At 41.2% G+C, this 15285-nt stretch overlaps 1 protein-coding gene across 6 annotated transcripts in view; it reads right to left on the reverse strand.

Moving 5' to 3' along the window:
* The window catches only part of LOC106881921 (ETS homologous factor-like), a 46910-nt gene that overhangs the window by 7021 nt on the left and 24604 nt on the right, over positions 1–15285 (reverse strand). For 2 of the 6 annotated variants that reach the window (XM_089354685.1, XM_089354681.1), the window contains exons 5-8: positions 14774–15076; positions 12443–12700; positions 11706–11892; positions 3265–8568 (exon numbers count right to left, since the gene is read on the reverse strand). In XM_089354685.1, coding sequence (XP_089210811.1) covers positions 8460–8568; positions 11706–11892; positions 12443–12700; positions 14774–15076 — 857 coding nt within the window. In that variant the 3' untranslated portion in view covers positions 3265–8459. Of the gene's footprint in view, positions 1–3264; positions 8569–9008; positions 9971–11705; positions 11893–12442; positions 12701–14773; positions 15077–15285 lie in introns of those variants that run through there. The other 4 variants (XR_016242503.1, XM_089354682.1, XM_089354684.1 and 1 more) reach the window with 4 other exon arrangements.

Genomic DNA, 15285 nt, shown 5'->3' on the forward strand with positions numbered 1-15285 from the left:
TGTCTTTTCTCTTAAACATACTCACGTATGGACACATATTTGTGAACATTCATATTTTGTTTATATTTACTAGTGGCCCCCGTGGATATTTCACACCCTCAGAGGAGATATTATGCCTGCCTGGTGTCCAAGCCACGCTGATCAGCATCGCCCGGCTCGGAAGGTTTCGTAAGATCCCTCTTATGATCCCGAAAACGGCCCGCGTGCTGGTGGCTGATAACCTCGCATCCTCAATCGAATAAGTCCTAGAATCTGGTCGACCTAGCGATTGGGATCAACTGTTTTATTTTGCTCTGCTTGCACTTGGTCTTTTCAACACCGCTGCCGATCGGGCTGGCGTCCATAACTAGCGTGTTCAAATATGCTGCACTCCGCTCATTCGCGCGCCCGCAGTCCTTCACTCCTTACACCGGCTCAAAGCATTTACGCGACTGGGTAAACGCCAAACGTATCGAAGACGATGTCTCAATGGCGGTCAGAATTGTCGCCTCTGATCACACCGTCCTCTACTCTGCTGAAGAGATCTTTGCTCTCTCCTGAGCCACCTGCAAACCTCAGACCCATGTCCTCACCCGATTTTCAGACGCCGTACGTGGCCTACGAGAAAGATATATCCTCTCTGCTCTGAAGTCTTTCCTTGCCAGTAACGGCGGAGGTGCCGACGGTCTCCGACCCGGCCCCTTCAAAGACTTGATGTCTTCACTTACTGCCGAAGCCAGCCGCCGCTTGCTGAGCGCAACTACAGCTCAGACTAATTCACAGCGTCCTGGACCCTTATCTCCGAGGTTTCTTCTTTTCAGCTCGCCTAATCGCTCTCAAGAAGGATAGGGGAATGTGTCCCATCACTGAAGGCAACGTCTTCTAGAGACTCGCGGCCGAAGTCATCCGCAGTTCTGTCGCACCTGAATTGGGTGAGGAACTCAGCCCGGTACCACCGGAGGCCGGCGTAGCCAGTGAGTGCGAGGGAACCATCCATACCGCTAGGCAGCACTTCAATGACTGTCCTCCTGAACTGACATCGAGAGATTCCAAGCGCCTTATTGTCAAACTTGACATTGAAAATTGCTTTCAACTGTCTGCACCGTGACCACTTGCTCCAGGCCTGACTCAGCCGTGCCCCATCTGCCTACCCGCTGGCTTGCCTGTTGTACCCGCTGAGCATGCTCTTCACCTTAGATAAGGGACTGGCGTTCAACAGGGTGATTCACTGGGCTCCCTCCTGTTCATTCTCGGGGTGGATAGCATTTCTTGGATCATGCATCACAGCTCCTTTCAACGTCTGATACTGGGACAATGCGACGATAGGTGGGCCATTAGAGAGTGTCTGCTATGATCTTTAATCAGTGGTTTCCGCTCTAGCGAGAGTTTGCCTCAAAATAAACCCATACAAGTCGGTGGTTGTGTACATCAACTATGGGGCTTTGCGGTCTCCGTCTTAGACGTACGTTTACTACTTCACCAGGTACAGGCGACCTCGAAAGAGGACGTCCTTATCCTCGGTTCACCAATCTTCCCGCCTGCCATTCACTCCATCTCATGTCTAAGCAATCGCCAGCTTGAAAGATCAACGAACAGACTGAATGTGAGCGGCGGCCACCCAGCACTGTTCCTGTTAAGGATCTGCTTCGCCATGTCTAAGTTATTGTATAGCTTCTGCAGTGCTCCTTGCATGGGCCACGTATCTCTCACGCGGTCTCGACGCCTGAATTCAATTGGACGTCGAAGAAGTATGCAACGTTCGGTTCGACGACACCGGATGGCAGTAGGCTACTTTACCCATCAAATATAGCAGCTTCGGCTTTCAATCTCCGTTCTCACTGGCCCTGTCGGCTTTTCCCTCGTCAGTGACCTCTTGCTGTGTCTTCATTAACAGGGTTCTCCACAACATAGCCGAACCATCTGTGATCGGAGAGCGCGAGGTGGCTTACGCGACATGGAACCAGCTCGGCCTGGGCCTTGCCAACATCCACCTTCATCTCCTCTCTGAGGACGTCCGGTCTGCTCAAAAGAGAAGGGTTGCCATCCAGTGTCGCATGATCACAGACGAGTTAGTGTACCATCTGGCATGTTTCCGCTCAGCCTCTGAGCCTCACAGCAGAACCTGGTTAAATGCAGTGCCATCACTCGCGGCCGGCACTCTTGGCATCGGCGTTTCCCCGAGACTTGGCCTCCAGATTTCTAAGCCTCAATGAATACCGCTACGGGTCCACTGTGGATTTTTTTCGGCCTCTGCCTACTGTCATGCCATCATAGTGTCGGCCGCCTTCCATGCCATGGCACCCTTAAGAAAATCACAAAGCATAGTCTCGATGCTGCAGGCTTTCTTTCCTAGCACGAGCCAGCGGAGCTAGACTGACGGGACGGTAAAAGGCGTGTCGGTATGGTTATTTTTCTGTTCCGTGACGGCAGGCACCTCATCAAAGATGTCGCATGCTGTGATAATTTCTCTAGCGGTAACTCGGTGTGTTCAGCTATCAGCCCAGGCCCCGTTGCTCGTCAAGCTGAGAAAAGCAAATTGTCAAGGTACCAGTCACTCTATGGCAGGTCGACTTGTGGCAACAGAGGTCTCCAGCGTCTTCGGTTCCCCGACCAATATACCCGCTCACCACTATCGGGGCGGAGATGGCTATCAGCAAGTGCGAGCTCCACGGCTGTTCCAGCGCATCTCTTTCGCTATTTCGTCTGTTAGGGCCGTGAAGTGGTCTGAATTATTATAGGAAATTGTACGTTTTATTCTCCTTAATGTAAAATTACTCCATGTATGTTAAATTATATATTTTTAGAGTGTAAACTATTAGACTTGGTAAAGTGAATATTATTTCCTGCGTCATGCATCTAAATTGCGGCGAAATTTTTTCCCTTCGAAAAAAATTTCGCTGAATTGCGTGCGATCGCAGGTGATGACTTCACCTATCATTCTTTGGGATTTGATAAAATTTATACTAGTTGAGTACCGAGTGGATGTAATGGGGTTGCTGCCTTTCCAGAACTTCTTACCTTTTGCCTATAGGGGAAAGAATGATTAAGGGCAGGGAGCAGTATCAGCAGCGCTGCGCCGGATATAGTGCTTAGTAGTATATCTCTTCTGACTCTTTACAATCTGAGTTCAAACTCCGCCCACACCAACTTTGTTGTTTTTTCTTTTGGGCTCAATAAAATAAGTATCAGTCGATCATTGGGGTCGACGAGTTATCTCCTCCTGCAAAATTTCTGGCCTTGTGCCAAAATTTGAAACCGTTATGTGTGGTGGAAAAAACTAAGACATTTATTTGGTTGAAGAAGGTTTTATTTGTTTTAAATTATAGAATAATATTTACAATTAGAATTGAATTTACAAATGCTGTAACCTGCAAAATGCAAATATTGAATTGAAGGAGTGTCATATATTTTTATTCAATACATTTGCTGTGCAATAACCTATAACTAATTCAGAATCATTTTTAGGAAGTAAATTTGTTAATCGCAAATATTTTCTATCTTTCAGAGGTCAGAAACAATCTGAGCCGACGTTCAACGAACCGAAACAGAAATTTCTTTTGCTATAGAAAAGAGATGGATTTTTTTTTCGTAAAAGTTACCTAAAGTTTTCGTTGATCTTAAAGTAAAATATGTTATAATACCTATTCTGCAGTTTAGATTAGTTCTTTTAATATAAATAGAAATTTAATAAAACAAAAAGACAATATATACAGGCTGGTCCATCTTCATTTAACAGAAATAGAAAAATATCGTTATTCACAAATATAATCTGGAATGATTTAAAGTTTTTGAAACTTAAAAATTTTTCAAATTGACTAGAAATGGTGAAATTTGAATGACCAGATATTTGAGGAGCTTAAAACATCAGTTTCTTAAATATATACAAAATCTTGGATTATTTATTTGATGGTTAAATGGAATTGTGATGTGTAACGTTCATACTTTTAATTATGAAATAAAGGCGCAAAATATTGAGTATGCGGCATTAAAAATTGGTCTTTTATTACTACAAATATTTTGATTTGTCTGGTGCATGAATCGTCTGCTTAAAGCAGTTCAGCAATGTTGCCAGTAGTATCAGAAGTTCATCTGGTTTGAACATTATAACGAATTTTCTCCGACCCTCGCTCCATTAACTCAGATGTACTCCAAAGCTAAGCTTTGTCACCATCGGTTTTTTCTCTCTCCGAGTAACAGCTTAATCGTGGAGTTTTTGTTTTATTGTCACTTATCTGAGTTCAAACTGACGTGCACTTTTACTCAGATAGAAAGTACACTTCTTGCTTATGTCCCGAAGTTAGGTCAATTTCAAATGCAACGTAAATATTCTTAGTAAAATATTTTTCATTCTTCATAAACACTGTGTTCAGAAATCTCTTGAAATACAGACTTGATAAATTAGTTTCAGTGAATAAAGAATAATAAAAGAAAGGAATTCTTTACACAACTCAGGAAAATAAGATAACGAAGTAGCCTCTATATGATCACTTGATATGCTAGAAATACCAACTAAATCTCACTCATCTTAAAAAAGAACGGATACATTGAATAATGTCTCGCAACCTCATTCAGGCGGTAATTTAGTGTCCCACCATTTTGTTACGTATGTCATTTTACTGATTCGGAGATCGGTAATCTGTCAATTATTTTTGGATATTTAACCAGCAGTTAAATTATTTTCTGTCTCCTGTCTTTATTTAGACAGTGTTGAAGCCCGTTTTACTTTGCTCTGTCTATTACTTAACGGTTGTTCGCTCTCTCTTTTAGTTTCATTGCCACAGAACATGATCGGCTCCTTTTTCAGTTGCCTACAAATTTCGAGACATATTCAATTGATTGAGAAATCATTTGCATTCGTTATTTCTCCCAGTTTATAAACATGTATGTTGTATGTGTTTTCTCTTTATGGCCGACCATTATCTTTTAGTACACATTTGACTTTACAAACAAGAAAATACGAACACTTTCTACAATGGCTAAATATTTTGTACAACCACGAACGTATGGTTCTAAATTTTCAACAACTCATGAAAAAGTTGCTTTGATTGGTCTTATTGCGTTTTTCCTATTCTATGCTTAAGTTACTGTCCTGCTACAAACCCGTTTTCATGAACCATGTCCTGCCTAGCTATTATTGAATTATTGCATCAATAAGACCGGAAAGGGTTTCTTTCTTTCTTTCTTTCTTTTTTTATATTAAAATGTTTCTTGGGCTCTGGGACTCATAAGATCGGTTACCCGGTTTCCAAAGTGTATAAGTGACCGAGATCGCAACACTCCTGAACGAGTCGTCTATACGTTGCCAGGTTCGACCAAACATTGCACTCAGCAACAAAACACATGCGTAGAAGATAAAAATACCAGTAATAAAAAAACAATAAAGACGAGCACAAAACAAGCTAAACAACATATAAACATACTTCTAAATGTCACAGTCTGATCAAGGTCGACCTGGGATTAAATAACAAAGGGAAGTGTATACAAAGGTATACTGGATTGGGAAGAAAATACAATTTGCTCACATTGCACTACATACGATTATTCACCATATCTCCAAAATGCGAAATGAGAGCTTTATTCAGAAGGGGACAAGCGTATCTGAAGCAATGGATCTAATACTGGATTATCAGATGAATTCGTCTCCTCCACCACTTTTATTGTAATCCTTTCTAATGTTAATTGAATTAACATGAAGAATATTTTTATCGTCGTATTTCATGTGTGTTTTTTTAGCCCTATTCTTCCTTTATAATTTTTGAAATTTGAATAAATTTTACCTTTTCAAACATATGACGAATTACCAAGTAAAAATAATAAAAAAAAAACCCAAGAAATTTATCTGACAATTCAATACATCGTACTTAATCATTCAACTGAATGAATTCCAATCGATCTGGATTGATCTAGGGATTATACGACGCCATTACTACTATCTTTCAATCTTCGATAACCTTTTACAACAAATTTAGATATTTCTCGTAGCAGGCAGCTCTTTGTGAGTCGAGACAAAAAATTAAAGCTACTGGCGACTTGTTTTCGGTTCCTTTCATTTATGTCATAAACATCACAATTCTATTTTGTTCTTCTAAAAATATTAGCTTTCATATTTTATCTGGAGAAAGTATCACAGAAACTTTTACGTGTACTCTGTTTGAGATTCTAGAGTACGGTGACAGCCAACTGCGATATGCTTTTAAGAAATAAAAAGCAAATTTTCTTTCATACTGCAAGTACAATACTAACTTTCCGGATACTGGTAGTCCGGAGCCTCTTATAATTTACCCTAATTTACGAGTGGAAATCTACAAACTTCCGCGGTTGCCAGACTGAGTGACCGTATTTTACAGTACTTTGCACAATACAGTATTAATACATTGTGCATGGCTAAGTGGTTTGGGTATTCGGCTCAAGATTGTAAGGTCGTAAGTTCGATTCCCGGCGGTGTGTTGTGTCCTTGAGCAAAACACTTTATTTCACGTTGCTCCAGTTTGCTAGAAAATGCCAAAAAATGAGTAGTACCTGTATTTTAAAGGGCCAGTCTTGTCACATTCTCTGTCACGCCGAATCTCCCTGAGAACTACGTTGAGGGTACGCGTGTCTGTGGGGTGCTCAGCCACTTGCATGTTAATTTCCCGAGCAAGCTCTTCCGTTGATTGGATCAACTGGAACCTTCGTCGTCGTAAGCGACGGAGGGCCAGTTATTCTACAATCACATCATTTATACCAGGGGTTCTCAAACGGGGACCCCATGACCGTTAGAGGTCCACATAAGATTTGTTAAAAATTATGTGCACCAGATCGGTTATTCTTCTACGAGACACGAAGTATTTTAACAATTTTTAAAAATACAATTCTTTATAATATTTAATTCTAAAATTACAATAGGATTTTAAAAATTTCAAATAGTTACGAGGATCCAGTAGAATCGGAACCAAAGGGGTCCACGAGCTAAAAATGGTTGGGAACCACTGATTGATACTAATGTACAGGTACCTGTATTCCATTTAACTGTTTAAATAAATTCAATATTTGTTTAATTTAGAGGTGACCATTCTTGGTTCGGAAATATCAGTAATACAGAAGGGCTTCGGAACCAAAAGTTCCGGAAAATCGGTGTTGTATTTACTCTTTTATTTGTTTCAGTTATTTTGACTGCGGCCATGTTGGAGCACCGCCTTTAGTCGAACAAATTGACCCCAGAAGTTATTCTTTGTAAGCCTAGTATTTATTCTATCGGATTCTATTGCCGAACCGCTAAGTTGTGGGGACGTAAACACACCAACATCGGTTGTCAAGCGATGGTGGAGGGGGGGACAAACACAGGCATACAAACATGTATGTATGTAGTGCATTGTTGCGCCATTCAAGACACATTATTTTTTACAAACAATACACAATGCTTCAAGCGAACCACAATACTCTCCTATATACTTTGAAAAATTATATATATATATATATATATATATATATATATATATATATATTATATACGACGGGCTTCTTTCAGTTTCCGTTTACCAAATCCACTTACAAGGCTTTGGTCGACCCGAGCTATAGCAGAAGACACTTGCCCAAGGTGCCACGCAGTCGGACTGAACCCAGAACCATGTGATTGATAAGCAAGCGAGTTACCATACAGCCACTCCTATTAATTTCATTTGACTGCCACTCGCCATTAATCATTTCAAATTTGCCTGGTTATTCGTAAATTAATATAATTTATAAAATTTACGTGGATTTAGTTTCAATATTTTATAGAAAAATAATGAAACTATTCATAATTGTTTCTAAATTGGGATACAATTTTGAGGGGAGGGGAACATAGTCGATTTAACCGACCCAGTTCCTGACTGGTATTTTATTTCATTGACTCTAGAGGAGTGAAAGGCAAGCCGGCTTCTGCAGCATCTGAACTCAGAACGTAAAAAGCCGGAATAGGTACTGCAAGGCATTTTATGCGACGCACCTTCGATTTTGCCAGTTCACAACTCCAAAGAAAATTATTACTTTCTCTTTTACTTGTTTCAGTCATTTGACTGCGGCCATGCTGGAGCACCACCTTTAGTCGAGCAAATCGACCCCGGGACTTAATCTTTGTAAGCCTAGTACTTATTCTATCGGTCTCTTTTGCCGAACCGCTAGGTTACGGGGATATAATCACACCAGCATCGGTTGTCAAGCGATGCTAGGGGGAAAAACACAGACACACAAACACACACATACATACATACATATATACATATATACGACGGGCTTCTTTCAGTTTCCGTCTACCAAATCCACTCACAAGGCCTTCGTCGGCCCGAGGCTATAGTAGAAGACACTTGCCCAAGATGCCACGCAGTGGGACTGAACCCAGAACCATGTGGTTGGTAAGCAAGCTACTTACCACACAGCCACGCCTGCGCCTATATTAATAATAAATAATTAGTAATATCATTAAAATAAAATATATAAAATATTTTAAAACCTAATTTCAGTTATTTTTTTTTCCAGCCAAATGCTTTTGGCCCAAACTTGAAGCAAAGTTTTTTAGGATAGATGCCATTCTCTGGAAGTTTGGTAAAATATCCTACACTTCTGCTGAACCTGTATAATGAGAAGAATATCATATCTTAGGTAAAGAGTTTATGAGTATTTAGCTGGAGTTAGCTGGATAAGTAGCTTTTAACAAAGTGGTGTTTTTGTGTATGGGGTTGTTGTTGTGGAACTCGTTTTTGACTTTTCATATGAACCTGTAACGTATATATATATATATATATATATATATTCTTTTATTCTTTTATTTGTTTCACTCATTTGACTGCGGCCATGCTGGAGCACCGCCTTTAGTCGAGCAAATGGACCCCAGGACTTATTCTTTGTAAGCCTAGTACTTATTCTATCGGACTCTTTTACCGAACCGCTAGGTTACGGGACGTAGACACGCCTCCATCGGGTTGTCAAGTGATATATATATATTTATATATATATATATATATATATATATATATATATATATATATATATATATATATATATATATATATGTATATGTGTGTGTGTGTGTGTGTGTGTGTCTGTGCGTGTGTGTATGTGTGTGTGTGGGTGCCTTCCATCGGTTACAACGACGAGGGTTCCAGTTAATCCAATCAACGGAACAGCCTGCTCGTGAAATTAATGTGCAAGTGGCTGAGCACTCCACAGACACGTGTACCCTTAACGTAGTTTTCGGGGAGATTCAGCGTGACACAGAGTGTGACAAGGCAGGCCCTTTGAAATACAGGTACAACAGAAACAGGAAGAAAGTGTGAGAGAAAATTGTGGTGAAAGAGTACCGCAGGGTTCTCCACCATCCCCTGTTGGAATCTTGTGGAGCTTTAGGTGTTTCCACTCAGTAAACACGCACAGCGCCCGGTCTGGGAATCGAAACCACGATCCTATGACCGCGCGTCTGCTGCCCTAACCACTGTTCCGTTGATCGGATCAACTGGAACCTTTGACGTCGTAAGCGACGGAGTGCCAACAACAACTATGGCCAGTCAATACGTAAATATGTATATTCACATCCTGTCTAATTATTCATATAAAACCTCTGTTACTCTTTCCGTTGGGTGTACGAGGAGTAATCAGGAAGTATCGGGACTTTTGCTATGATAACGGAATTAAAGTACATAGAGTGAAGACGGACGTTTGCCACATATTGACCTTGAACTTTGCTATTATAGTTATAGTTTGCTGACTCACTTCCGCTGTTTGTGGCAGAGATCGGAAGTAGAGTGTGTAGAGTGTTGTCGTCTCACCACATCACAGAGGTGCCATTAATGATCATGTGTGTGTGTGTGTGAGTGCGTGGAAGGAGACATACCTTGAAGGTTTTTACGGCCATGCATCTTTCCAAAATCCAAATTTCACTTGAAAGGATCACGATTTCAAGACGAAGAATTCCTAAACAATTCGACAAGGCAGCTGTTCGCTATCCCTCAAAATGGAGTTCTAGGAATGCTTCCATCTATGAAAACGACACCGGGTAAAGTGTGTGTCTTCAAAAGGGGATTGCTTCGAAGAAGGTTAAATGAAGAGTTGACATGTGTTGGAGTTTTCTGTTTATAGCAAGTCGTACATGCACACACACACACACACACACACACACACAACAAAGAGAAAGGTGGGTGTGAGGAATACGTAGCTTTAAGGAGAGAGTGGGTAGGTGGCTTTTCTGCTGTCCATCGCAAAGAAACACTCTCATACAGACACACACACACACACACACACACACACACACACACACACACACACACACACACACACATATATATATATACAGATACTTACGTACGTACAAACATACATACATGCATTTGTCTACTACACACCATTTTAAACTCTTGATTAATGTGTGTACGTATGTAAATTTGTGTGTGCGTGTGTGCGTGTGTGCGTGTGCTTAGTAATACAGCTATTGATAACGTCCGGATTTCTTTTCTTGTTAGGAGGTGTGCAACTCAGCCTATCACCTAGGCCTGTCGATTTTGCCAAGTTGATCTCGAATCCTCCATTTGGTCGCTAACTTAGCTCAGCAAATAAAGCATAAAATGCTCTATCCGTGGTATGATCAATAAGTATCCGGACTGTTGCTATAATAACGAAGCTAAAGCACGCAAAGTAAAGCTGCTTGAAACAGCTTGACCTTGAACTCTGCTGTGTATGCGCACTAAGTTTTAACGTTCTAGCTCTCTTCAACTGTTTACAGCAGTGCTTGGAAGGGAGGTGTGTAGCGTGTGATCGTCGCATTGAACATGTCACAGAAAGTTGAACAGAGAATGAAGGAGATCTTGTGCAACAGAAACCCGAATGTCTTTTGGGTCAGCTGAAAGCAGGTTTGGCACAAACTTGGCAGACACGCGTCTCATACCCAAATCTCCAGTGATAATGGACTGAACTGAACCATAACTAATCTGCACATCCTCTGATAACTCACGGATGGTGATTCGACGATTTCCCCTCACACCTGTACACACATCTGCAATGTTTTCCTCAGTTCTGCTGGTTGCGGGTCTCTCTGAACGTTCGTCAATATTGACATTTTTTCGGCCATCTTGGAAACGTCTGAACCACTCGTACACTTGTGTGCGGCTCATACACTCCTCTCCATACTCTTTCTGCAACTTTGCGTATGCCTCTCAGCAGGTATCGTCATGACAACTTTCTCTGTCATAGTCAATGCGACAATCACACGCTACACACCTTTCTTCCAAGCACTGCTGAAAACAGCGGAAGTGGTTTAGAACATTAAAACTTAGCGCACATGCACAACAGAGTTCAAGCTCAATCCTTGCCAAACGGCTTTACTCTGTGTGCTTTAGCTTCGTTACTATGGCAACAGTCCGGATACTTATTAATCAGACCTCCTATGCTCTCCGCATTTTATTAATATGATTTCGTGGCCTGCTTCACACACACACACACAATAATCCATTTTGTGGTTTGATGTCTGTCATCTTGCCTCGCTGAATATAGGAGTGGAGGGAGTGACGTACTACTGATCCATTTACTTTCGACGAAGACCTTACCCCCCCCCCCCCACTCCCCTCCATACAAGAAGTCTTCAACGGGAGGACATAGAATAATGCATTTATAGATGTCTGTCATCTGTGTAGATACTCTTGAAATGCAAATTTGTGCAAAAAAAAAACAAAAAACAAAACAAAACACGCACACAAAACAAAACACAAAAAACCGCTTACCGCATAGCACGTGACAGTTTTTCATAGTTCATTGAATTATTGTGTTTTTTTATGCCCCATAGTTTTGCCACAAACTCTGAGGCGATAAATCGGAAGACGCCATTCTCAGAATCTTCCCATCTAATGTATTTCGGGTTGTACTGTTCGTCATGTAACAAGTCTCTTATAAATTCCCATAGGTGGCTGCCTTTTGTTCCGGAAAAGAGAATTATAAAAATATAGAAATAGATTAGAAAAATTATATATATATATATATATATATATATATATATATATATATGAGCGAGAGGACAAACGAAATAAAAGGTTACATGTTTATCGACCCCATAGTACTTGACTGGTACTTATTCAATTGACCCTGGAAGCATCTAATTTTCCAGGCTTGCATAGATTAGACGGAATTTCGTTGAGGTAGGTTTTCTACAAAAGGATTCCCTCCCAGTCGCCAACCTTCACCTGTTACTAAGCAAGGTAATATTTCCCATTCCCAGGCACGTTTTTCATGAACGACTAGCAAAGAACAATATCGCTTACATGACGGTGACGCTCGTTAACAATCATCTCATGATGTGAAGACTAAAGTGCACATAAACGTGAAATGAAGTGTCGTGCTCAACGCGTCACCGGGAATCGAACTCACGATCGCGAGCGAAATGCCCGTAACCATTAAACCACGCGCCTTCACTCGTTTTAACCCTCATGGTTATGAATAAAGAACCCATTTATTGTATACCAACCAGCTCGGGTCTTTTTGGTTTTGGTGTTATGCGCTTTTAAGTGACTCTTGGACGACGTAGATGCTGCTTTGCATTTGGTTGGTTTACGAGAGGGTCTTGTTACGTTTTTACCCATTTGTTTGAGAGATTTCGGACTACGAGAAGTGTGTAAGTCGTCCTCCTCTTTTAATTTGGTTGTGTTGAGAGATGAGAGGTCGGGCTTGGATTCACAGTCCATTTTGTTTGTTAATGTGGTATATGATAAATTTTGGAAGCAATCTGAAACAAGAAAAAGAAAAGAAAAGAAAAAGAAACAAGTAGAAAACCGGTTTTGTAACGAGAGGAAAGATGAAAGGTTGTGACGTTAAGTTATCTCTAGCTTGTTTCAGTCATTGGACTGCGGCCGTGCTGGGGCACAGGAATTAATAAATAAAGTACCACAACGACTAAATGCCTCCCTCATTTTACTAGAATAAGCCCTGGGGTCGATTTGTTCGACTAAAAAAGGTGCTGCTCCAGCATTGCCGCAGTCAAATGACCGAAACAAGTAAAATAATAAAAGAATAGTGCTTTATGTCTACGTTTAGTTGTAAGCTTCTTCGCCTTAGGAAGTGATCGACACCATTTACTCACGCTTCAATTCCATCCCAGTTTCAGTTATAATCAAGCATAAAATAGCATGATTTACACGAGAAGAAACACGGTACACACTAATTATTAGATGGCACTCCTCCGGTTGGGACAGTCGTTCCCACATGTTTTCGGGCTGCCACCCCTTTGGCACCCAAGCTGCATTCTTAGCGCCCCAACCCAAAATTTACCACTACAAACAGACCTCTTTCTGAAGCAAATTCAAAGCAACAATAAAACTTAACCTAATTAGGCGGTGAGCTGGCAGAAACGTTAGCACGCCGGGCGAAATGCTTAGCGATATTTCGTCTGTCTTTACGTTCTGAGTTCAAATTCCGTTGAGGTCGGCTTTGCCTTTCGTCCTTTAGGGGTCGATAAATTAGGTACCAGTTGCGTACTGGGTCGATCTAATCGACTGGCCCCCTCCCGCAAATTTCGGGGCCTGTGCCTAGAGTGGAAGAGAATATTTACAGCTTATTCAAACTGCAGAAACTTTAGCACGCCGGGTGAAATGTTTAATAGTATTTCGTCTGTCTTTACGTTCTGAGTTCAAATTCCGTTGAGGTCGGCTTTGCCTTTCATCCTTTCGGGGTCGATAAATCAAGTACCAATTGCGTACTGGGGTTGATCTAACCGACTGGCCCTCTCCCCCAAAATTTCAGGCCTTGTGCCTAGAGAAGAAGAAAAAAACTTCACCTAATTAACCTATTATTTTGTTATTTTTACATTAACCACCCTCTTTTAGCTATCCCCGTTATCACCCCACTTCTTTGAACTTTCCACCGCCCCTAAGGGAGCGGTACCGCCCACTTTGGGAACAACTGGGTTAGGACGATGAGTGTTCCCAGCGGCGCGTTGTGTCCTTGAGCCTGATACTTTATTTCACGTTGCTCCAATTCACTCAGCCTGTATTTCAAAGGATCAGCTTCGACGTATTCTGTGTCATGCTGAATCTCCCTGAGAACTACGTTAGGTATATGCGTTTGTGTGGAATGCTTATCCACTTGAACTTCATGAATAGGCTATTCCGTTGTTCGGATCAACTGGAACCCTCGTCATCGTAACCGGACTGCTAGTTTTATAGTCATGGCTGGTAAAGTCACACTGTTTCGGCCACTGTGTTCTTCGGCCTTCTTCAGGTGCCTACTGTACTCGTCGTTAAACGTTTTCGGAATTCCGAATCAAACTCTTCATTTTGCATAGGAAATATATCTTGGAGTAGAGATTGTTTGTCAACATAACATGGCAGTCCTGGTTTAAGACTAATGTTACTCTAATTTAGTCCCAGGAGACATCGTCTCCGGCTGACTATACGACACGATCTGTGTTCTTATATTTTCGAACAAGGGAATCTAGCACCCCCACTCAGCACAAAACAATATCTCTGTATCGCGATTTCCGGGTTATTTCCCTTCATCAGTACAGAATAATTCTTCGGCTAGAAATTCCCGTTCGAAATATAGTTTTCAAAGTGACAACTAGTCACCGATCTATAAATTAGAAAATTACTATTTTTAAATCTCACAATGAGATATATCTTCTGCAACACTAATACAGCTAGAAATTCAACATTTAATTCATTAACAAACTTTTCGTCGTTTCTTAATCATGAATACATTAACGAAGGGCCGTATGCTAATCAACACTCACACACAGATACACATACGCGCTCCCTCGTACATACAAAAAGATGATGATCAGAATGCAAGTATTGACGCCTACCTGTTTCCTCATCGATTTGGTATTCAGTTTTTGGCTGCAAATAATCATATTGGATTTGGTTTAAGGAGACGTCTAGTGGGAACTGAACATTGGTTGGTTCATCATGCAACGAAGAACAGGGAAGATGATTATGTTCAGTGGAATCATTAAAATGTTCTTTTTGGTTAAGGTTAGCGTTGAAACAAGTTTGGTCGTCTGACTGAAAATTGTTCTCTGACGCCATTATTTCTCTTATTATGGTGTACACGTTTGTATCAGACGCTCTGGTGTTCGCTTCTGTAACTTGATAGCCCAGTTCATCCACTAAGAATATAAAACAAAATAGAAATTAGATAAATTCATTGTTTGTGAATGCTTCAGTAAGTATTGGTCTGATCTGCCTGCCTGTCTGTCTGTCTGTCTACCTGGTCGCATGTATGACAATAAATGTGATTGCGAGTGTTTACACACACACAGACAGACAGACAGACAGATACACACACACGCGCACGCACACACACACACACACACAC

Source organism: Octopus bimaculoides, chromosome 7, assembly GCF_046866305.1.
Source record: "Octopus bimaculoides isolate indiv1 chromosome 7, ASM4686630v1, whole genome shotgun sequence".
Lineage (NCBI taxonomy): Eukaryota > Metazoa > Mollusca > Cephalopoda > Octopoda > Octopodidae > Octopus > Octopus bimaculoides.